This window comes from Chiloscyllium punctatum, chromosome 7 (assembly GCF_047496795.1).
Source record: "Chiloscyllium punctatum isolate Juve2018m chromosome 7, sChiPun1.3, whole genome shotgun sequence".
Taxonomy (NCBI): Eukaryota; Metazoa; Chordata; class Chondrichthyes; order Orectolobiformes; family Hemiscylliidae; genus Chiloscyllium; species Chiloscyllium punctatum.
The window spans coordinates 79720034-79744594 of NC_092745.1; the positions used below are offsets into that span (position 1 = coordinate 79720034).

Below are 24561 nucleotides of genomic sequence, written 5' to 3' on the forward strand. Positions count from 1 at the left end.
AAAGTATTTTTCCTGGGGTTGGAGAATCCAGAACTAGAGGGCATAGGTTTAGGATGAGAGTGGAAAGATATAAAAGAGAGCTAAGGGGCAACTTTTTCACACAGAGGGTGGTACATGTATGGAATGAGCTGTCAGAGCAAGTGGTGGAGGCTGGTACAATTGCAACATTTAAAAGGCATTTGGATCGCTTTATGAATAGGAAGGGTTTGGAGGGATATGGGTCAGGTGCTGGTAGGTGGGACTGGATTGGGTTGGGATATCTGGTCACCATGGACAAGTTGGACCGAAGGGTCTATTTCTATGCTGTACATCTCTATGACTATAACTTATCGACTACATTTTTAGTAACTTGTTAGAGGCAGATTCATTGAATATCTTTTAAGGTTGAGGGTCATTTTTAGACTAAAAAGGATCGAAGGTATATTAGGGTGAGACAGGAAAGTTTAGTTGAGGCCACAACCATATTAGTCATGGTCATTTTAAATGGCAGAGTAGGCGCAATAGCTGACTGGCTTACTCTTGCTTCAAATTCGTTTGTTTGTATTCATGTTCACTTGAATCCTGCAAACATCCTTTATTGGATGGGAGGTGTATAGGTGGTGGACTTGGAAGTTGCCTTTTGGAAGAATGCTTGAGTGTGCACAGTGCATCATCCTGATAAACGGCTCTGAATCCTGAAAGCAGACTTGGTGCTTTGTAATTTGATAAAAGCAACAAGTCAGCCTCCCAAGCAAATGACATTGATGTGCAGGATAAGCTGACAAGCATTCTGCATGAACAGAACAATAACATTTTGAAAAGCTTTTTGCTGTTTAGTGAATTGAGAGCTTGCATGTGGGGCTTTGAAAGGTACAAGTCTTTCAATTGTTCCTTGAACCTATAGGAACCCTGTGGTCTCTGGAACTGAAATGTTTTCTTGATTTGCTTGCCAGTTGGTTCCATTCAGAAGGAGAAGAATTGCACAGCAATCCTGAGCAGAATTTTAGTAATTGTGGCAAGTTGCATCTGGATCCTTCTAAGCAACATTAAATGGAAATGTGCCTGGCTGCATTTCGATCCAGCTTGTACCTGGTGCCCCCTCCTCCGTCAAGTACAAGTGTTATAGAACTATCTTACTGGAAGATTAAGAAAGTCAGCAAATAAAAGCAAAAAAGATATTTCTAATTTTAAGATTAATATATAGCATCATAAGTGCACTTGAAACACAAGCAAAAGTTTTTTTTAAAGTATAATCAATGGTTTCTTTTTACAACAGCTTTTAAGTGATTTTTTTTTTCTTTCCTTTATTGATTAGGCGTGGAAATTTATTGTGTGGATCCATAATGAAAACCAATTATGTTCCATATACATGAAAGAGCTGATTTTTGAAGAGTCTCTGCTGGCAACAATATTAAAGATTGCTGGAATATTGCTGGTTGATATGAGCATCCACCTTCAAATCATTACACTTACACACGTGGACCTTGTTGAACTTCATATGAAGCCAATTTTGTATTTTTTTGTAAGATGTGGAAGATACTCACACCAATTATTTTGACATTGTGAAAAATCTTATGAGAATTTTATTTTGGCAATGATACACATATCAAAAGGAATAATTGTAACCTCTCAAAATCCTTACATTTTCCTGGCATTGTGACAATGAACGACAATCACTATCTAAAATATCATATTATTAAGTAGAATACAAATCAAAAATCCCACAAATAATGAATCCTAACCTCATTGCATACTCATGACCTGAGTATGCTTAATGCAAGGCTTAGTTGCATAATTTTCATTCTCCCTCATGACAGCATAATTCAATTTTAATAGGTCAATAATTTATAAAAAGTGAAAAAACAAAATTAAATTTTAAAACCTTTGTGTAAACACAATAAATGGGCTTCAATATTTAGTAGATTAGAAATTATTCTTGACAATAATAGCAGATGAACACCAATCTGGCACATGGTATTTCAGACAATGAATCGAACAAACATATTTCCCCTTGTTACACTGGAATTTCTAAACTTAAGTACAGATGGTATTTGTGCCTATACCTTGTTTTAAGCAGAACTGTTCCTATCATCTTTGCTCCATCTGACAGGATAGTCAGGGGCTTGGAGGGGAACTTGCAGGTTCTCTTGCATCTTTTGCCCTTCTCTTTCTAGATGGTGAGGTCACATGTTTGGAAGGTGCTGTTTGAAAGATTAAAAATCACACGACACCATGTCATAGTCCAACAGGTTTAATTGGAAGCACTAGCTTTCGGAGTGCCACTCCTTCATCAGGTGGCGGAGCAGCGCTCCTAAAGCTCGTGCTTCCAATTAAACCTGTTGGACTATACCCTGGTGTTGTGTGATTTTTAACTTTGTACACCCCAGTCCAACACCAGCATCTCCAAATCATGACTGTTTGAAAGAGACTTGGTGAGTTATTGCAGTATATCTCATTGCTGCTCCTGGGTGTCAGTGGTTAAGGAAGTGCATATTTAAGATGATAGGTAGGTTATCAATCAAACAAGCTACTTTGTTCTAAATAGCTGAATTTTATTGAAATGGCACTCATCCGGGCAAGTAGAAGGTGTTCAATCACACCTCTGATGTATAGCTTATGGAAGGTGGATAGGCTTTGGAGAGTCAGGAGGTGAATTCCTTGCTTCAGAATTCCCAACTTCTGAGCTGCGCTTATAGTCAAACATTCATAAGGTTAGTCCAGTTATATTTTTGATCAATGGTGGTCCCCAGGATGTTAATATTGTGTAATACAGCAATAGTAGTGCCATTGAATGTCAAGGGGTGGTGGTCAGACATTCTCTTGTTGGAAATTATCATTAAACAGCACTTGGTTAACACATATTACTTGCCAAAAATCAGTCCAAGCTTCCATGTCATTCACATCTTGCTGCACGTGGCAAGGAATGTTTTAGCACCTGAGGAATTGTGAATGGTGCTGATCACTGTGCAAACATCAATGAACAATGCCATTTCTAGTCGGAGGATGGTCATGGAGCAGTTGATGGTAGTTCTCCCCAGACAGAATAAGCACAAAGGTAACTAACAGTGGCATTGGTGGCGGCATGGTTGCACAGTCATATCTTAGGAAGGATGTCAAGAATGAAGAGCAGACAGAGAGAATTTCCCAGGAAGGTATGGACAATAAGGAATTTCAGTAATTGAAGAAGCTGAGAAGGGTATGGAGAAACTGATTGGCAACATTGATCAAGATGAGGACGATTGTTAGAGAAAGTAGAGCAAATTGGTTTCCTCTGGAATGAGGGTAGTCATTTGTAGATTTTAAATAATTGCTAAAAGAGCTAAAGAGGAAGTTTGAATTGTTTTTACATATAGGGTTGTTTAGATCTGGCGTGTACAAGCTGAATAGGTGACAACTCTGACTCTTCACAACTTTTAAAAGGAAATTTGACAAAGAATTGTGGAAGATAATGTATAAAGGTCATGGAGAAAAAGAAACTGGGATGTGGGATTTAGTTGGTCAGCCCTTTTTGCATGATCCCTCCTTCTGTGCTGTAAAGCTTTAACATTCTATGGGGTTCACAGTAGGAATCAGGCCTCACCTAATTTCTGTTTATATTCATACTTTTCATAACTCCAACTACAATTTATAATTATCTATGTGTCACTCACGTGTCGTCATCCGGAGGAGATTGGCTTACACTATCTGATTCAACAGTCATAATTTAGCTGCATTTTGGGAATGCAAATCTTAGCAGGACTTATACACTTAATGGTAAGGTCCTACGGAGTGTTGCTGAACAAAGAAATCTTGGAGTGCAGGTTCATAGCTCCTTGAAAGTGAAGTCTCAGGTAGATAGTGAAGATAGTGAAGAGAGAAGAAGGTGTTTGGTATTTTTTTTATTGGTCAGAGTATTGAGTACAGGAGTTGGGAGGTCATGTTGTGGCTGTACAGGACATTGGTTAGGCCACTGTTGGAACATTGTGTGCAATTCTTGTCTCCTTCCTATCAGAAAGCTGTTGTGAAACTTGAAAGGGTTCAGAAAATATATACAAGAATGTTGCCAGGGTTGGAGGATTTGAGCTATAGAGAGCGGCTGAACAGGCTGGGGCTGTTTTCCCTGGAGCATCAGCAGCTGAGGGGTGACCTTATAGAGGTTTATAAAATCATGAGGGGCACAGATAGGATAAACAGTTCCCTGGGGTCAGAGACTCCAGAACTAGACGGCATAGGTTTAGGATGAGAGTGGAAAGATATAAAAGAGACCTAAGGGGCAACTTTTTCACACAGAAGGTGGTACATGTATGGAATGAGCTGTCAGAGGAAGTGGTGGAGGCTGGTACAATTGCAACATTTAAAAGGCATTTGGATGGGTATATGAATAGGAATGGTTTGGAGAGATATGGGTCTGGTGCTGGTAGGTGGGACTGGATTGGGTTGGGATATCTGGTCACCATGGACAAGTTGGACTGAAGGGTTTGTTTCCGTACTGTACATCTCTATGACTCTATAATTATCATCCTTTCATCTCCTCTTCCAGCTAGCACCATTACCTAAACTTCCCATACTATGCTAATGTTGTTTTCTGTTTGCTGTCCTACCATCTCAGCTTTGGCCTATCATGTTACTTCTGATATAAAGGGAGAGCCCCATGTCTGCCGAATAATTTTCTGCGGTTTCAGTTACCCGTGGTTTACCATGGCCCGAACATATTAGAGGGAACTTTCCAGAACCAGGGACCAGGAGCTGCCAGGATAGTAAATTCCCCATTTAATTGAATGAGTTTGCTCCTATCTGTGGTTTTGGGCTTCAGCAGTAGGTCTTGGAACGTATCCCCCGCGGATAAGAGGGGACTACTGTATATGGAATTCCAGGAAGGATGTGGAGGAATATAATTGCACTGTTGGCTCCAAATTTAAATACAATAGTAAACTTGTTCTGTTTCACTGAAGCAAATAACAAGTAATCAGTACGGTGTAGAGTTGGTATGAGAACAGAATTCTGAATAAAAAATCATATGCTTGGACACTGTCGAACCATCATTTTAACCACTAATGTTTATTAGGAGGCTCCTGGGCCTTAATGTTCAAAACATTCTGTGTCTGTTTCAGTAGCCCTGAAAGTTTTGATTAGTTTTTCCAACTCATCAGCTGCTTCTCAAATGAAATTTAAATGGATCACTGGGGGCCACTGAACAATGGGCTGGGAAAGCATTTCTTTCTTTGCCTTCCATAGAGTGTAGAGGAGATTGTAGAGCAAAGGTTTGAGTTAAAAAGTTTAGCTGTCTGATTATGGAAAAATCGTCATTTCCCATGCTGCAACTTTAATGAGCTATTTAAATAGCTTCAATTTACACTTACTGTGAACAGACGTTCCAAATATTGAAATATATTTTCCAGAGAATTATTAGTTTCAAATAAAAAATACTGATGCATTCACAATTTCAAACTACAAACCATCCTGAGCAATAAATTCAGTATTTATTATCTGTTACCAAGTGTGAAATACAAATTCTCATAACAATTTAAATGATCAGTAATAAAATTCAAGCTTTAGTGGTGGAATTACATTATATTATGTTGTAAATTTTTATCTCACAAATAGTACACGAGGGAAACAGTGCAAGAAAAAGAGAAATTCAGGATACCTAAACATAAATTACACTTAATATAATTATTATATTGGCAAAATTCCTCAATCAACCCTTCACTACATTTATAACCTATGTTAAGAAATGAATTAGTGTAAATAATGGTATTGTTTGAAAGTCAATGAAGGAATTTATCCCTCAGAATTCTGCTCTATTGCTTGAACATTTTGCTACTTTGTATTGCACCTGCCCAAAGCCACATTCAGGAAACACAGACAACTGCAGACACAGACTTTATTTGAAGCTTATCAGTAAAATGCTAGTGGCTCCTTTACAGTGTTAGTATTATGACTGGATGTTGGCCGAAGATCCCCAGGTTATTATTGCTCCAGATGGATTACCTCAACTGGGTAAACTCCCAAGGTGTGGAACTGGTTCCCTTTCTTTATTTACCCATCCCTCAGTTGGTCAGAACAAGATTAATCTAAAATAGATCTCTGCCTGGTGGATGCCTTTCTCCCAGATCAAGTACATTTATGTTTTAAAAGTGAACATCGGAACTGTAGTCAGTAAGTTTGCAGATAACACTAAAATTGGAGGCGTAGTGGACAACGAAGAAAGTTACCCTAGAGTAGAACAGGATCTTGGTCAGATAGGCCAATGGGCCGAGGAGTGGCAGGTGGAGTTTAATTGAGATAAATGTGAGGTCCTGCATTTTGGAAAGGCAAATCAGGGCAGGCCTTCTAAATCTTAATGGTAGGGTCTTGGGGAGTGTTGCTGAACAAAGAGACTTTGGAGTGCAGGTTCATAGCTCCTTGAAAGTGGAGCCGCAGATAGATAGGATAGTGAAGTAGGCTTGCCTCTATTGGTCAGTGCATTGAGTATAGGAGTTGGGAGGTCATGTTGGAGCTGTACAGGACATTGGTTAGGCCATTTTTGGAATATTGTCTGCAATTCTGGTTTCTCTCCTCTAGGAAGGATGTTGTGAATCTTGCCAGGGTTCACTAGACATTTACAAGAATGTTGCCAGAGTTGGAGGGTTCCAGCTATAGGGACAGGCTGAATCAGCTGAGGCTGTTTTCCCTGGAGTGTCAGAGGCTGAGGAGCGACCTTAGGAGTATGGATAGGGTAAATAGACAAGGTCTTTCCCCTGGGTTGGGGGAATCCAGATCTAGAGGGCATAGGTTTAGGGTGAGAGGGGAAAGATTTAAAATGGACCTAAGGGGCAAAATTTTCACACAGAGTGTAGTGCATGTATGGAACGAATACCAGAGGAAGTGGTCGAGACTGGTGCAATTACAACATTTAAAAGGCATCTGGACAGATATATGCATGGGCCAAGTTCTGGCAAATGGACCAGATTAATTTAGGATATCTGGTCGGCATGGACGAGTTGGACCCAAGAGTCTTTTTCCACGGTATACATCTCTTTGACTCTATAGCCAACAAAACCCGACTTTCCTAAATTAACAGGCATGAGTTTATTAGATGCTAAATGCAAAAGGAAATAATGCAACACACCCATATTCACTCTCTGTCTCTCTCTCTCACACACAGATTAGGAATAAGAAATGGGTGCAGAAAAGATAAAAATTAATAAATATATGACTCAGTCTGTACAGGAAGTTCATGAAGAGATGTGAAACATTGATCATTGATTCATCAATTTTGGGATTCCTGGCTTTGCTGTTAGAAAATCCTTTCATTGTCCTATTTCTTTCGGACTGGCTTGCTGGCTAGTTGATTTCTAGCTCTCATCATAATTGACTCCTTTTATCTGCAATGCAGGGGTAACTAGTGGACAGTACTGTGACCTTCACAGTACACTAGCACTTGAACTCAGGTTATTGAACGTGGATACCTCAGTTGACTAGCAAACCTTCTTCCACTAACACACAGTGACCAGGTTTTAAACTTTTTTTTGTATTTCCCTGAAAGAGCTAAACACACAAAAAATATTGTCTGCAAGAAATGGCTTTCTGTTGAGAGAAGGGAGGTACTCAATTCTCTCAGAATCTCTCTTTGTTATGTCTCTCTCTTGGTTTGAAAGTGCCCTAACACAAGATTTGGCCAGACAGCACTAAGTTTGCATCCACAGTCTTTTATTATTTGTAGCAAGCCTCTTTTAAAATACACTTTGCAATTAAAAGTTAAAAACATCCAAAGCCATTTGAGTTTCTGATCTGTTTTATGATAGACCACTGGAGAATTGGTCCATTTATGTATGAGCTAGCCAACAAGTGGGATCCATTTGGAATGTGGGATAAAATCTAATGAGGATACAAAAACAGGCCTGCAGTAAAGTTGCACATTTCAGGATCCAAGAGAAATCTTAAAGAGGAACAAAAACTTGCCTCATCCTGCAAGGCCTCCATTAATTCCTTAAATACCTGCAGGTAAGAAGCATGCTCTATCAATTTGTTGATTAAAATTGTAATCAGGGCTCTCACAACTACACTCAGCTTTCAATTTGCATTTTTAAAAATGCTGACCCAACGTTTTAGGGTGTAGACACTTCTCAGCCATATAAATACGTGGCTAAAACTGTAGTCAATTGGCCATAGACTATCTGAAATCCTCACCAGATAATCCATTGCTGTTACTCACATGAGAAATGAGCTGCTGGTTAAGTATTCACCCAGTCTTGGATGGCAATTAGGAATGGGAGGACTGACTACTAAGGTTATGTCTCTACTGCTAACTCCAGCTTCAATAAATGAATAAGGAGACTGGGAATTGAATCTTGACATTTTCATGTTTTGCATGTGATGCAATTATGAACAAATCCATTGAGGGAATGTCAGAATTCCCCCACTGCTCCAGTACCATGTCAAAGTATTAACAACTTTCAGGCCACGGACTGTCAATCATAGGGAACAGCTCACCGAGCATCGCAGCTAGGCTCAGAGGGACTGACCTGACCTCTGAGTCACCGCCCATTTTATTTCCTCCAAACACTTCCTTTCCAAAATGACCATCCTTGGCCTCCACCATTTCCAAAATGAACCACAGCACAAATTGGAGGAACAACACCTCATCCTCTGCCTGGGCAGCCTACAGTCCGGATGACTCAACATTGAGTTCTCCAATTTCAAATAATCTCCCTCCCATCACTTGACTCTCTTCCCAACCCTCCCCCTCTGCCTCCCTTCCACTCCTCCCTGCCACCAACCGGATTCATTCCTCCCGTTGACCAACCTATTTTCACCTAGCACCACCTCACCACCCTGTCCCCACCACCCCCTTTATCTTCAGCTCCCCCTACACCCACCCCAGTCCTGAAGGACATTGACTTCTCTACTTCTTGATGCTACGTGTCTTGCTGTGTTCTTCCAGCCTCCTGCCTGTCTATCTTGGATTCCAGCATCTGCAGTTTTTTTGTCTTTAATCAATTGCAAAAAACAGCATTTCACTTTCCCCAAATGGACTAGTACTTGAAGCAAACATTTATGAATCAGATGTCAACCAAACTTCCAAGAAATTACTGTGGATTCATCCAGTCAAGATGTTCAATTCTGACTGTAAACTAATGATGAGCATTAACAGTTCCACTGGACTATCTTCCAACCCAAGTGTATAATCATGATGAATATTATCAGCCAAATATTATCTTCTATAACTACTTTTCTTTGCTCGGGGATGTGCGTGTTACTGCCTAGGCCAGTATGTACTGCTGGTCCTTAACTGCCTCTGAGATGGTGGTGATGGTGAGCCTCGAACTGCTGGTCTCACTGGGGTGTAATGACACCCACTGTGCTGGAAGGGAGCTCCAGGATTTGACTCTAGGTTATAATAAATTATTATATTTTGCCAAATTATAAAACACATTTATCCCTGGGTCATATTAAGATGCCAAAATGCATAGGCTGCACTTTCAACCCTGTGCCAAAAAAGACTAACTGTTTTCATGATTTGTTTCCTGCCCTGGACAACTGCCATTTCAATTACAGTTCCTAGTACCTCAGTAAAGCTATTGCCTTCCAATAATTACATGATATGCTCATGAAAACTCTCTTTCTACATTGACCAAACCCCCAGCTAAAATCATTGCAGGGATTATTTCTGAATTTACTATTCAAATCCTTTCAAAGCAGAACTCTAGTTGCTTTCTATGAAAATGCAAACAGCTATGCAATTTTATTTGCCATTCAACAGAAACATTACAACATTATCTTGGAACAGAGACACAGAGGTTCAAAAGAGCTGGCAATACTGTGACATTGATGCCAGATTTCATGCAGTTTAAATCTGTGTTTGAATCATTTTGAATGAATTTAAATAGGAGTGCACTTCTCGTCAGGTGAAGTGAATGAGAACAATCAACGCATTTGAATGCGATTTCATTTTGTTTTATTTAAAAAAAGAGCTCCAGATGTATTTAACATCAGACTAACACCACAGGAAGATGCAGAATGAAAAACAAGATTTCAATCAATTTTTCCAAGTCACTACTTTTGCCCTCCTGTTGGGGTCATAGATAAAGGTCACCAACTGATATATTCCCATTCTGGAATCACAGCCAGGAGCAAATTTGGCCCTTCTATGAATATACAAAAAATGCTGTGATTCTTTTCAAAGAATTCACAATTATAGTTTAACTTATTTCTATCAGTATGTTTTCTCCTGAACCCTTTCATATATCAAACTTGGTATCCTGCAACAAGTACTTGATTTCAATCATTTTCTCCAGTATCTTGTGCATCATCCATTACAACTCAACACTTCATCTTGGTTTGCCAATAAAAAAATGTCCATTCTACAGACTAGCTTCAATCAATGCATCTTTCATATCAATTGGTAAGGACTTTGCATTGTGGGTAAGAAAGCCTCTTCTGCCAACTATGCTCCATTGCTGACTGCCTTGTGGTGGAACATTGTGGCATCCTGATGTTTTCAATCTTGTGAATTATCCTATGGCTAATGAAGTTCTACCCTAGTGTTTTAATTAGTTACAACATTAGACAAGAAATTTATTCAAATCAAGGGCATACAGTAAGAATTAATTATTTTGCTTTTGTCTTGGTACAGAGAAACTCAGGTGAAAGGATAAGACTGAAAATTTGACACTCCCATTTCCTAAGGCACACCATAACCCATTTACTATTATCTGTTTACTTACTGAACTGCACAAGCTCCCTGTCTAACAACACTTCAATATTAAAATTCTCATCCCTGTTTTCAAATCCTTTTTGCCTTCATCACATCCCAGCTCCGTAACACCTATTGGCCTGACCAAGTCTGGAGATTCGGTGCTCCTTAATTCTGACACATCGCCCATCGACAAGTTTAATTGCTGCACCATTCAGCTAAATCTTGAGCTCTGGAATTCCATTCCAAAACTACTTTCTTTTTATTCCTTCATGTGAAGTGGGCAGTGAGGAACCTACATCTGCTCCCCTTGTCCTTCCTGGTGTTAAATGTCATGCATTTGGAAGATACTGTCGAAGGAGGCCTAAGTGATTACAGTGCACCTTGTAGATAGTACACAATGCTGCCACTGTGTGTCGATGATGAAGGGAGGGAACGTTGAAGCAGGTTTTGGGGTGCCAATCAAGTAGAATACTCTAGACTGGACAGTATCAAGGTTTTAAAGTGTAATTGGAGATACACTCATCTAAGGAACAGGAGAATCAGGATTCCTGAAGAAGGGCTGATGCCCGAAACGTCGATTCTCCTGCTCCTTGGATGCTGCCTGACCTGCTGTGCTTTTCCAGCAACACATTTTCAGCTCTGATCTCCAGCATCTGCAGTCCTCACTTTCTCCTCGATACATTCATCTAGCCAAGATGATAGTGTTCCAACACATTTTGTAATTTTGACATGTGAGAATAAATATTGGGGAGATAGAAGGTGAGTTATTTATTGCAGGATTCCTAGCTTCTCAACTGTCCTTGTAGCCATGGTATTCATAAAACTAGTCCAGTTCAATTTCTGGTCAATAGTAACCCCAGGATGTTGTGCTTCATGATCTGTTACTCCTTCTTCAAAATGCCCCTTAAGATGTATGTTTGAACAAGGTTGACTTAAATACATGGCTTACTGTCAAATTTTATTTTCTAGCAATCCTGTATAATTCCTTGAGATATTTTACCACATTAACAGTGATATACAAACAAAGCAGGAGAGCTGATTGCTACAAACTAGAACAAAAAATACTGAGTAATTACAATAAAGTTAGAATTCATTTATTCATGGGATGTGGACCTTATTGGCTGGGCCAGCACTATCTCTAGTGCCCTTTTAAACGTGATAGTGATCTGCTGCCATTTATGGGGGTGAGATATAAGAACAGTTCTGATGGGGAGTTCAAGGATCTTGACCCAATGACAATAAAGGAACAGCAATATAATTCCAAGTCAGGATGATGTTTGGCTGGTTGGTGGTGCTGTTCTCTTTCATCTGCTGGCCTTGTCCTTCTTGTTGTTAGTGACTGTGCACTCATAGGGCAGCTGTATAGCACCAGTGCACCCCTCTGGAGGAAGGGTGTCTTTGTCAGAGACAGGCCTCATGGTGGGTGGGGGTGGCAGGGGGTGATGTTAAAGGAAGAAGAAGAGAGAGGCAGGCAAAGGATTCCTCAACCACCACGTGAACTAAAGGCTTGACTCAAATGTAAAACTCTGATTCATAATCTTTAGGGTGTCCGTTTGCTTAAATTCAAAGTTACATTTTGGCTTGGTCAGTAGGATTCCACAGCAGAGACGCGGTTATGGTGGACAAGGTTAAATGATGCCTGACTGAGATGGAGTGGATGGTGGAAGAGTCAAGGATGTGCAACATCCACAAAAGAAGGCCAGCAGTGCTCCAGTACTGTTGGAGGCATAGGTATGGGTGGAGGAAATTAGACAGAAATTGAGGCTAAGACTCGACACCTGCATTCCCTTGATGCCATGCAGAAAGGAAGCAGTACTCGTGGTCAGATATTCTATTTGCTGAGAAACAGGAAGCTGGACAGACTTTGGGGAATGACTGGAAACATCGGAAACTGGAAGACCAGAAACATTTATTTGGGTCAACTTCAAACAGGATTGGCAACTCAAGAATCAGCATTCAGGCTGCATTGTGTGCTATCAGCAGCAGCAGATTGTACTCCAACGCAGTTGGCAACCTCATGGCTCACCAAGGCAGGAGATCAACCCTGGTCCAATGAAGAGTGAAGGAGGGTCTGCCAGGAGCAGCACCAGGCATAGCTAAGAAAAATAAAGGTGTCAATCTGGTGAAGCTACAACACAGGATTACTTACATGAGAAACAAATTATCCCATACTAGTAGATCAGATGTAAACTCAGCACTTCTGCCAAATCCAGCCAGGAATGGTGATGGACAATTAACCAACTCACTGGAGACAACGGTTCCACAACAACCCCCATCCTCAATAATGGGACAGGTGAAAGTTAGGACTGCAGATGCTGGAGATTAGAGTCGGGAGTGTGGTGTTGGAAAAGCACAGCAGGTCAGGCAGCATCCGAGGAGCAGGAGAGTTGACGTTTCAGGCAAACGCCCTTTATCAGGAATAAGGCTGTGAGCTGAGGGGATGGTGAGATAAATGAGAGGGGGTGGAGCTGGGGGGAATGTAGCTGAGAGTGCGATAGGTAGATGGAGGTGGGGGTAAAGGTGATAGGTTGGAGGTGGGTGGAGCAGGTAGGTGGAAAAGAAGATGGACAGGTAGGACAAGTCAAGATGGCGGTGCCGAGTTGGAAGGTTGGAACTGGGATAAGGTGGGGGGAGGGGAAATGAGGAAACTGGTGAAATGCACATTGATGCCGTGGGGTTGGAGGGTCCCAAGGCTGTTCTTTCTCCAGGTGTCAGGTGGTTAGGGATTGGCAATGGAGGAGACCCAGGACCTGCATGTCCTTGGCGGAGTGGGAGGGGGAGTTGATGTGAGCAGCCATGAGGTGGTACAGTTGGTTGGTGCAGGTGTCCCAGAGATGTTCTCTGAAGCGCTCTGCGAGTAGGCATCCTGTCTCCCCAATGTTGAGGAGACCGCATCAGGAGCAACAGATACAGTAAATGTCATGTGTGGAAGTGCAGGTAAAACTTTGATAGATGTAGAAGGCTCCTCTGGGCCCTTGAACGGAGGAGAGGGGGCAGATGTGGGTGGTGTTTTGCAATTCCTGCAGTAGCAGGGGAAGGTGTCGATAGGAGAGGGTGGGTTGGTGGGGGCCATGGACTTGACGAGGGAGTGGCGGAGGGAATACTCTTTATGGAAAGCGGATAGAGATGGGGAGGGAAAAATAGCGCTGGTGGTGGGGTCGGTCTGTAGGTGGCATAAATGGCAGAGGATGATGCAATGTATATGGAGGTTTGTGGGGTGGAAGGTGAGGACCGGGGTGGGGAGGGGGGGTGGTTCTGTCCTTGCTGTGGTTAGAGAGATGGGGTTCGAGAGCAGAGGTGCGGAACATGGATGAGATGCGTTGGAGGGTATCATCAACCACATGAGAGGTGGCCATCTGTTCTGTGTTGGAACTCGTCCTCTTGGGAACCGATGCGGCGGAGGCAGAGGAATTGGGAATATGGGATAGCATTTTTATAGGAGGCAGGGTGGGAGGAGGTGTAATCCAGGTAGCTGTGGGAGTCAGTGGGTTGTAGAAGATGTCAGTGTTGAGTTGTGTCACCATTGACAGAGATGGAGAGGTCTAGGTAGGGGAGGAGGTGCCTGAGATGGTCCAGGTGAACTTCAGGTTGGGGTGGAGTGTGTTGGTGATGTTGATGAACTGTTCAACCTTCTTGTGGGAGCTTGAGGTGGTGCCAATACGGTCATCAATGAAATGGAGGAACAGGTGGGGAATGATGCCGGTGTAACTACAGAAGATGGACTGAGTCATGTAACCGACAAAGAGACAGGCATAGCTAGGACCCATGCGGGTGTCCATGGCTACCCCTTTCGTCTGCAGGAAGTGGGAGGATTCAAAGGACAAATTATTGAGGGTGAGGGCCAGTTCAGCTTAACAAATGAAAGTATCAGTGGAAGGGGGATGCCGGAAGAGGAAGAAATGGAGGGCTTGGAGACACCCCGTCATGGCGGATAGAGGTGTATAGGGACTGGATGTACATGGTGAAGGTAAGTGTTTGGGGCCAGGCAAGCAAAAGTCACAGAGGACGTGGAGAACGTGGGTGATGTCCTGAAAGTATGTGGGGAGTTCCTGGACCAGGGGATAGGACAGTATCAAGGTATGTGGAGATGATGTCAGTGGGGCAGAAGCAGGCTGAGATAATAGGCTGGCTGGGGCAGTCAGGTTTGTGAATCTTGGGTAGGAAGTAGAAGCAGGTGGTGTGGGGTTCCTGAACTATGAGGCTGGAAGCTGTGGGAGGGAGATCCTCTGAGGTGTTGAGATTGTATGTTGTCTGGGAGAAGATGGTTTGGTGATCAGAGGTGAGGTCGTGGTTGACGGGACAGTAGGAGGTGGTGTCTTCGAATTGGCACCTGGCTTCAGTGGTGTAGACGTTGGTGCACCAAACTACTACTGCTCCCACCCCACCCCGTCACCCTTTGTGTACTGGTTTGATGGTGAGGTTGGGATTAGAGCAGAGGGAGTGGAGGGCTGCACGTTGTGAGGGTGATAGTTTAGAGTGTGTGAGGGGGATGGACAGATTGAGGTGGTCAATGTCTCGACGGCAGTTGGAAATAAAGAGATCAAGGACGAGTAACAGAGCGACAGGGGCTGTGCAGGAGCCGGGAGAAAGGGTCTCAACATATCAGTGCAGAATATAAAGCTGAAGTATTCCCAACAATCATGAGCCAGAACACTGGAACTCCCTCCCTACTGACATTGAGGGTGTACCCACACCAGATGGACTGTAGCAGTTCAAGACTGCAATCTCAAGGTCAACTAGGGATTAGATTAGACTCCCTACAGTGTGGAAACAGGCCCTTTGGCACAACCAGTCCACACTGACCCTCTGAAGAGCAACCCACCCAGACCCATTTCCCCTCTGACTAATGCACCTAACACTATGGGCAATTTACCATGGCCAATTCACCTGCCCTGCACATATTTGGGTTATGGGAAGAAACCGGAGCACCCAGAGGAAACCCACACAGACACAGGGAGAATGTGCAAACTCCACACAGACAGTCGCCTGAGGCTGGAATCGAACCTGGGACCCTGGTGCTGTGAGGCAGCAGTGCTAACCACTGAGCCACTGTGCCACCCTAGATGATTAATGAATGCTGGCCAAGCCAGTGATGCTGACATCCCATGAGTGAATTATAAATAAAAGCAAGGTACTAGCCTGGATACCTACTGATATTAATGATTATTGTCAAGACTGAGAGGTGTACTTCGGAAAGCAGGGAAGCAACTTCACACGGGCATGGGGCTCTATGGTTGTGAAGAATCTTCTAGCGGTTCAAGCAATAGATTTTAATCCTGCACCCAAACAGTAATTGGACCAGTCACATTCTCATACTCATTGGTATACTCATACTCAACTGTACTCGGGGTGACCATCTGTGCAGCTTGCCTCCTGAGAGTAAACAACAGTGGCCTGAGTACCTTCTGGAGCTGATTGATAGTGTTTGTGAATTTTTCATTTGAATCCTTCACCCTCTCCCCTCTCAAGTTAATACAATGCATTTCCACTCATACCCAAATTTCCAGAGTGTTAGTATGTGATTGGCTTGCCTGCTTCAGTGATTCATGTTGGATTCACAATGATTGGGATTACAACTTACACAGCAAGACTCTATGTCAGTTTTGAATGGGCTATGACATTGTCAGGAGCTGTGCCAACCCCTATCATCCAAAGGCACATGAACAGTGTGAATGAATTGACTGTACTTGGGGTGACCATCTGTGCAGCTTGCCTTCTGAGAGTAAACAACAGTGACCTGAGTACCTTCTGGAGCTGATAGGGTTTGTGAATTTTTCATTTGAATCCTTCACCCTCTCCCCTCTCAGCTGTATTTTTCCCTCCATCACTGTAGATAGCATTATCTCCTCTGTCTTACTTCATTCTCATGCTGTGACTATTTGGCTCATACACTATCTCCTTTGATTTTCTTGCTCTGATCTCATTCCCACCTCAATTCTCATGCACAACCTGAGCCTCACACCACCCCTTATTCAATTCACCTGCTTGTTCTTCCTTCCCAATACACCAGTTACCCCATTGTGATCCCCACACTAAATGTGCAGCTCAGACCCTTCTTTCTTCCCATTGTCCCTATCACTGTGATTCTCCTCTCTGCTTTCTATTCCCCAGGATCTTTCCAATGTCTCCAACAAACAATTTCCATTTCCTAATATTCCTTACCCAGATGACTCTTACCTGACCCTTAGCTGTAATGCTTCCAAATGACTTCAGGCCCCTTTTACACTCTGCCTCACTTAGATTTGCTGACTTCATCCAAAATGGCTGCTTCACTTGGACAGGTTTGTTGACTTGGACTGGCTTCATCCTTATACTGTAAGTGATTAATAACGACAAGCAAGGCTGCATTTAACAGTCTTTTCATGAGGTGTTTGACTAGGAAAAGCTTCACCCATTACATTGCAAGCCTTTGTGCAAAGAAATGACTTGGTTATGAGGGAGGCAAGTAACTATAGAAGTCTATATTCATCAGAGTGGTAATATGGTCATAATTGTGAACATGTTTCTGGCTTTTACCAAACATGATTGCAACTGTAAACATAGTTCCAGTGTTCTGGAGTATGAACAAATTTTCATGACATGCTAATGAATGCCAAACAGGAGGCAAAAAAGCCATCCTGCCTGCAAGATTCTGAGCATTTAATAGCAAAAATTGACTCACCAGAGAGAAATTATGCTTTGACTCCTGTCTAATTAGGTTCCCTACCATTTACTCACTCTCCTGAAAGCTCCGGGCCTAAAATGTTTTGCCTCTTGTTTCTAATGCATTTATAGTCTCAGTTCTGTTTTGAATTTTAGCAATGCCATAAAAATTATTTTAAAGTCAATTTGTAGTATTCATCAGTTATGAAAGTGCTACTTAGTGTGAATTTGACCTTGATAGTTTCAGGTTCAAATTCATTCTTTGCTGAATTTGCAAATGTCAGCTCAGTTAAAATTAGTTTTAATGCTCCTAGACTAAGGGAAAAAAGGTCAGCTTGATCTGATCATGACCCACTCATCACTGCTGCATCTTCGAATGGGTACACGTTATGCCTGTAAGGTGTCCTTTATAATATCTAAATTATTCAGCAGAATGGCCTCTTGCATCAATATCAGAAGGCATCATTGCCTTTGGAACAAGTCAAAGGAGACTAAAAAAGAATTTGGAGTAAAGTATATTTGTCGGTAATCAACATTATATACTGCTGAACTAGCTTCCAATTAATAGAAGTGATTCTGTCCCTCTGATTTTGAATCTTGATGAACTCATGCGAAGTTCCCAAAACTTGAAATATTTTCAAATAACTTACCTTGTACTATCAAATGCATTTGTGATGTTTTAGGATTGTGCTGGGTCTGGACTGAGCAGGTATATGGACCATCGTCAGTGATTTCTACTTTCTGAATCTGCAGACTATATTCCCGTTTACCACCTGATGCAATAGACACCCGTGGATCCACGGACCATTTGTCATTCCCTGCAAAAATGATGCTGGACCGGTTCAGCCACGCTCCCTTTGAAGCAGCATCTTCAAGATAGCACCTGTGGACAATCAGAGACAGAAAATATTAGTTTCATATTCATTTCATTTCAAGAAAATACAATTTCATCCCATGATTTTGTTATGCATTTCTTCAAACTGTTTTTTTAAATGTCCTTTCTAATTCAGTCAATGTTCCTTGTCAAAGCAATGGTGCTGAACAGGCAGCTAATCTACTAACATCAATTTTCTGCAAGGAAGTCAAAGGTCATTGGGGAAGGCAAGACTTTAGAGTTAAGAACACAATGAGATCAGCCATGATTATATTCAATCATAGAACAGGCTAGAGCGGCTGATTGGCCTACTCCTGCTTCTTATTTATAAGTTTACATGTAAGTGCCTGACCAACTGAATTTTATTGCTTAAGTGTTAGAAGGGAAAGCTCAAGGTCTTATCCTCAGGGGTCTAGATTTCTTAACCTTGCAAAATACATGTTTAACAATTGGTGAAAACCTTGCCAGTCTCATTTAACTGTCAGCTAAAAGAAATCCGCTGGCAATCAGAAAAAAAATCCCATTGCAATGTACTTATCTTCTTAATATACTGAGCATGCTCAACTAGCCCAATCTTTCATACTGTGAATGCTCTATTGAGAGAAATTGATGAGATGCTCATGATTCATAAGTCCTTTAGGACATCTTTCTGTTCAGCTTCTGTACCCCTTTAGTTAATATTGCTTGAATAATCATAGCATATTGTAGTAAAGAACATCATACGGAGTCTATGGCTGTCTATGGTATCACATAATCTGTTCGACCTTGTCTACCTTCCACTAAAGAATGGAAGAAGTAATTAATATTGTGTTGCTTAAGCACTATATATAAAAGTAATTAGACTAATAGGACTGTGATGAGAGTTGTTACAATAAATGCAACAGATGATTGAAAGCTGTGTAGAAATGAGATATTTCTCTTCAGCTCTAATATCTTGGTTTGGAAGATAATCAATCAAGTATGTGTAATGTAGAACATACGATTAATAAGGTTTTTGGTCATTTTGCTTGATTTACTTTTGGGGATGGGGTTTGAGAAGAAACTTAGCAAGATCTTTCTGCAGAAGATGGAATAGCTGGATGAAATCCACAATGGAGGAATGAATTGACTGGAAGTATTATCAACTTAATACAGAACCCACACCCTGATTTAATTACATTGAATAAAACAGTCTACAATCCATATTTCCCTGACTGGTACATTTGGAAAGTGTTGCACTGCACCAAGACCACTGGAATAAGGAATTATCCATTTTTTATGTCCTTGCAATTTTAATAACAGAAACTGAGGTTTTGGTCAAGAAAAAGAAGGATGCATATGTCAGGTATAGATAGCAGGGGTTGAGTGAATCCCTAGATGAAGATAAAAGCAGTAAAAGTAATACTTAAGAGGGAAATCAGGTGGGCAAAAAGGGAACATGAGATAGATTTGGCAAGTAGGATTAAGGCGAATCAAAGAGGTTCTACAAATGCATTAAGGACAAAAGAGTAACTAGGGAAAGAGTAGGACTCTTTAAAGATCAGCAAGGATACCTATGTATGGAACTGCAGGAGATGAGAGACATACTAAATGAATATTTTGCAACAGTGTTTATTGTGGAGAAGCATATGGAAGCTACAGAACTTGAGGAAATAAATAGTGACATCTTGAAAAATATCCATTGTACAGAGGAAATGGTGCTGGATGTCTTAAAATGCATAAAGGTCGACAAATCCCCAGGACCATAGCCACAGATGAGGTGCTGGAAGACTGTATCTTGGCTAATGTTGTGCCACTATTTAAGAAAGGTGGTAAGCAAAAGCCAGGGAACTATAGACCGCTGAGCCTGACATCATTGGTGGGCAAGTTGTTGAAGGGGTTTCTGATGGACAGGATTTATATGTTTTTGGAAAGGCAAGGATTGATTAAGGATAGTCAGCATGGTTTTGTGCGTGGGAAATTGTGTCTCACTAACTTGAGTTTTTTGAAGAAGTAAAGAAGAGGATTGATGAAGGTAGAGCAGTGGATGTGATCTATTATGGACTTAACTAAGGTGTTTGACAAGGTTCTGCATGGTAGACTGGTTAGCAAGTATGATCATATGGAATACAGAGAGAACTAGCCATTTGGATACAGAACTGGCTCAAAGGTGGCAGACAGAGGGTGGTGGAGGAAGATTGTTTTTCAGACTAGAGGCCTGTGACCAGCATTGTGCCAGAAGGATCAATGCTAGATCCACTGCTTTTTGTCATTTATATAAATGATTGGATGTGAACATAAGAAGTATAGTTAGGAAGTTTACACATGACATCTAACTTGGCAGTGTAGTGGACAGCCAGGAAGGTTATCTCAGAGTACAATGGGACCTTGATCAGATGGTCCAATGGGCCAAGGAGTGGCAGATGGAGTTGAATTTAGATAAATGTGAAAAAGCAAATTAGGGATGGACTTAGGGTAAGGTCCTGCGGAGTGTTGTTGAACAAAGAGACCTTGGAGTGCAGGTTCACAGTTCCTTCAAAGTAGAGTCACGGAGAGACAGGATAATGAAGAAAGCATTTGGTACGCTTGCCTTTATTGGTCAGTGCATTCAGTACAGAAGTTGGGAGGTCATGCCGTGACTGTACAGGACATTAGTTAGGCCACTTTTGGGATACTCCTGTAGGAAAAATGTTGTGAAACTTGAAAGAGTTCAGAAAAGATTTACAAGCATGTTGCCATGGATGGAGGGTTTGATCTTTAGGGAGAGGCTGAATAGGTTGGAGATATCTATTCTACAGCATCGGAGGCTGAGGGGTGACCTTATAGAGGTTTATGAAATCATGAGGGGCATGGATAGGATAAATTGACATGGTCTTTTCCCTGGAGTGGGGAAGTCCAGAACTAGAGGGCATAGGTTTAAAATGAGAGGGGAAAGACTTAAAAGGGACTTAAGGGGAAACGTTTTCACACAGAGTGTGGAGCATGTATGGAATGAGCTGCCAGAGGAAATGCTGGTGGCTGATGCAATTACAACATTTATAAAGCATATGGATGGGTCTTTGAATAGGAAAAGTTTAGAGAGATATGGACCAAATGCTGACAAATGGGATTGAATTGTTTTGGGATATCTGGTCAACATGGATAAATTGGACTGAAGGGTTTGTTTCCATGCTGGACAGCTCTATGACTCTAAGTAATCACCTTAATTTAAATAACATTTCCTTAATATGTCTCAGATTGAGCTACCACTGATAGATATGTACAGCATGGAACAAATCCTTCGGTCCAACTCATGAACGCTGACCAGATATCCTAAATTAATCTAGTCCCACTTGCCAGCATTTGATGTTTGTTATTAAATGTAATCTTATATAGGTAAATGCAGAGCACAATTTTCACCAAGTCAGATTACCTGATCATATTGGGAATACGGTGTGAGGAGCACAGGGCATGCACTAAATCCTGGAAGGTGTGAGTAGCTGCAGGTAAGAAACTGGTTCATGTACAAGGCATCATCAGCATTGTTACATGTGACACAGTTCTAGCCCATACTTCTCCTCGCTATAGTGATCACCTGAGCCATCTACCACTTTATCTCGAGGTTGAAAATCAACTGTATTCTTAGAGACATGATGCTCAAGCCTCTACATAGAGGGGGAGAAAACGTACCCAAGTCATTCTCATCCTGATGGCCCCAGTCACATTGACTTATACATGGACATTCAATGTGCAATCACCACACTGAGGTTCTACCTGTCTATCTCTGGTGTTGTGAAGGATGGATCTGGTCACATTGCAACAGAATACTCCAAGACCATGCCATACCTTATTGGAGACATTTATGCAAAAATACCTTCGACTACAAGTAGTCAGCACAATGCCCTGGCAACCATGTGGAAAACAGAGATGACAGACCTTGTCACTGAGTTCCATGAGCAGATTGTCAAAGTCATTTGGTATTTGCCAGAACTTACAGAAAAGCACCAAGATACAGTTTGCTTGCCAGTAAAACAACACCCTTCCTGCCAGATACTTCCTACAGTCTTAGAATCTCAAACCCTCCTCATGTTGTCCTCAAGGTGGCTTTAAGTAACTATGACTGTTGTCCACTCCCTTGTTTAATGTGTTTTTGGAAAGAAATGCTGAAAAGAGATGCAGTGGTTTTTGTTGAGGTTTCTCTAAAGCAGCTCCATGTCATGGGACTCTATGTTCCAAGGGCAGATTCCAGGGATGCAGACCAAGACAAAAATCAACTGTGGTTATGGGACTATCAACTTGGTGAAAATTTGCCTCTGGTCTGTTTGAAACTATTGGTCTTTCAGTGCAAAGAATTATTCTTGAGTAAGTGTTGAAACTGGCTGAGGGATATCCTAAAGCTTGGGTCAGATGTTGCTGTGGCGCAATGGGGAAAGACTGCTTTCTAAAGGTCCTTTCGCCATAGTACACCATTGTGCAGGAAACTGTTGAGCCTCTCAGACTGAGTCACACATGGAATGTACACTCTGAACATGATGAGTATTGACATTTTATTGAGACATTTTAAAGTAGAAAACAGTGTGTAGAGAAAAGTTTATTACTGTTACACTTGCTGAAACGTTGGACTTGAAATGTTTTGCCCTTAGGATATATGATTGACATGAAATGCATGTTGTAAGTAAAAAGAGTTACAATTGTATGGAGAAAACCAAGAATGAAACATGATATATGAAGATAAGTTTAACACTGTTGCAATTTTCAATTGGAAATAGTTTGTAATGTACTTTTTCCCCAATTTTTATTACTTATATAAATATGTAAAAGATCAAACTAATAACATTCATGTTGTATTCATAACTTCAAACATTGTGTGTATACCCATGAAAACTTCTGGAACAGTCTTTATTAAATAAAAAGGGCTGTCAAGGTGGTTACGATGTTTCTCAAGAGTCAAGTGACCTTTGCTTAGTCAATGCAGGCAATCTTAAGCATTCAGAAAGTTTGAACTGAATAGTCTAGAATGCCATCTTTCCCCTGAATTTTTTAAAGTACTCAATTTGGGGATGTGGGTGTCACTGTCATTTTTGCCCATCTTAGGGAATGTGATGGTGAGCCGTCTTTTTGAACTATTGCAGTCCATTTAAAATGGACATATCAGGATGAATGTTATCTGTGGGATACACAGACAGTAAATCCCTAGCATTTTCATTTCCAAGAGCAATGCATCACTAAGAAGAGCTGAAAAGATCAGTTAACCACAAATGAGTGCAAACAGCCATAATCTTTTTTAAAACATTGGCTTTTTAGCTTTAAGCCATTCTGGATGGACAATGGCCATTGATCATTTATCTGAAACTCGCTTCTGATATTTAAATCCTGTATTATTCTAATGTAGAAGACATAAAAAAGACAACAGCTGTAGAAGAAACACGTTCTAACTTTGTCTTTTAAGGACTTGGTGACTGTGAAGTCTTTAAAAAGGCCCAGAGCCTGATTTCTAACTCCAAATCTGTTCTCATGTGGTAGTTCCACAGAACAAGGATGACACTTGCTCAGGACAAAAATAAAATCCTTGAGTGGAGTTTTTTTTTTAACATGAGAAGTTACCACTCAGTTCTAGTTGATCAGGTCCCTTGTCTACTCAAATCTGGATCTCCATATGAAAATCACTACTCACCCTGACATCATTAGGTAACAGAACATCAAAGAGGTCAACCATTTGTCCCACCTAGAATGTATAATTTCAAGGACAGTAATACAGAAAATGTAGAGATTAAAATCACACTAGAATTGGTAAAGCAGTTTTGGTTTTTCTGTGACTCCAACAAGTATGGGCATCGAACACCAACAATGATAAAGCTGCAACTTTTCATGTCCATTGTTGTTCCCAGTGAGACATGAAAAAGGACATCAAGCAGTTATTTGAAGTCACTTGCCCGCTCCCCAAGGTTCTTCTTTCCTCAGTTAAATCGCCAGTTTTCCAAAGTCTAGGAACAAGAGTTGCAAGTAGAATGCGCTAAAAAAAGTAAATTTATGGCCACTTATACATTGAAATTGATGAAACATTTGCCATGGCATTATCTCATTTTAAGTGAACTCTAAGTCATTTGAGGAATAGTTTTCTGATAACTGTATGAACCAGATTAACCCAGGAAATTACGTATGCTTTTTAAACAAATTCTGGAGGTCAATGCAATTTTCTGTGTGTGTCATGTGTCATAATGCAGACTGTGAATTATATACATACAAGCTTTGACATATTCAATTATAGAATGCAATTTAGTTCACATTTGTTAAGAGAACTGTATTCTGTCAAAGAGGGCCAAGAATTATATATGGAGCAGCGACAAATCTCATAAATCATGCGTATCAATATCAGTGACTGGTAAAATGTCAGATTATTAACATATTGCAGTTAAGTAAAAATCACAATTTCAAAGCTGGCCTTTTCCATTATTATATTCTCAGTATT

The 24561-nt window shown here is 41.2% G+C and overlaps 1 protein-coding gene across 2 annotated transcripts in view; it reads right to left on the reverse strand.

The window, feature by feature from the left end:
• Positions 1-24561, reverse strand: part of negr1 (neuronal growth regulator 1) — a 529129-nt gene that overhangs the window by 165796 nt on the left and 338772 nt on the right. For both annotated transcript variants that reach the window (XM_072574172.1, XM_072574173.1), the window contains exon 2: positions 17932-18164. In XM_072574172.1, coding sequence (XP_072430273.1) covers positions 17932-18164 — 233 coding nt within the window. The remainder of the gene's footprint in view (positions 1-17931; positions 18165-24561) is intronic.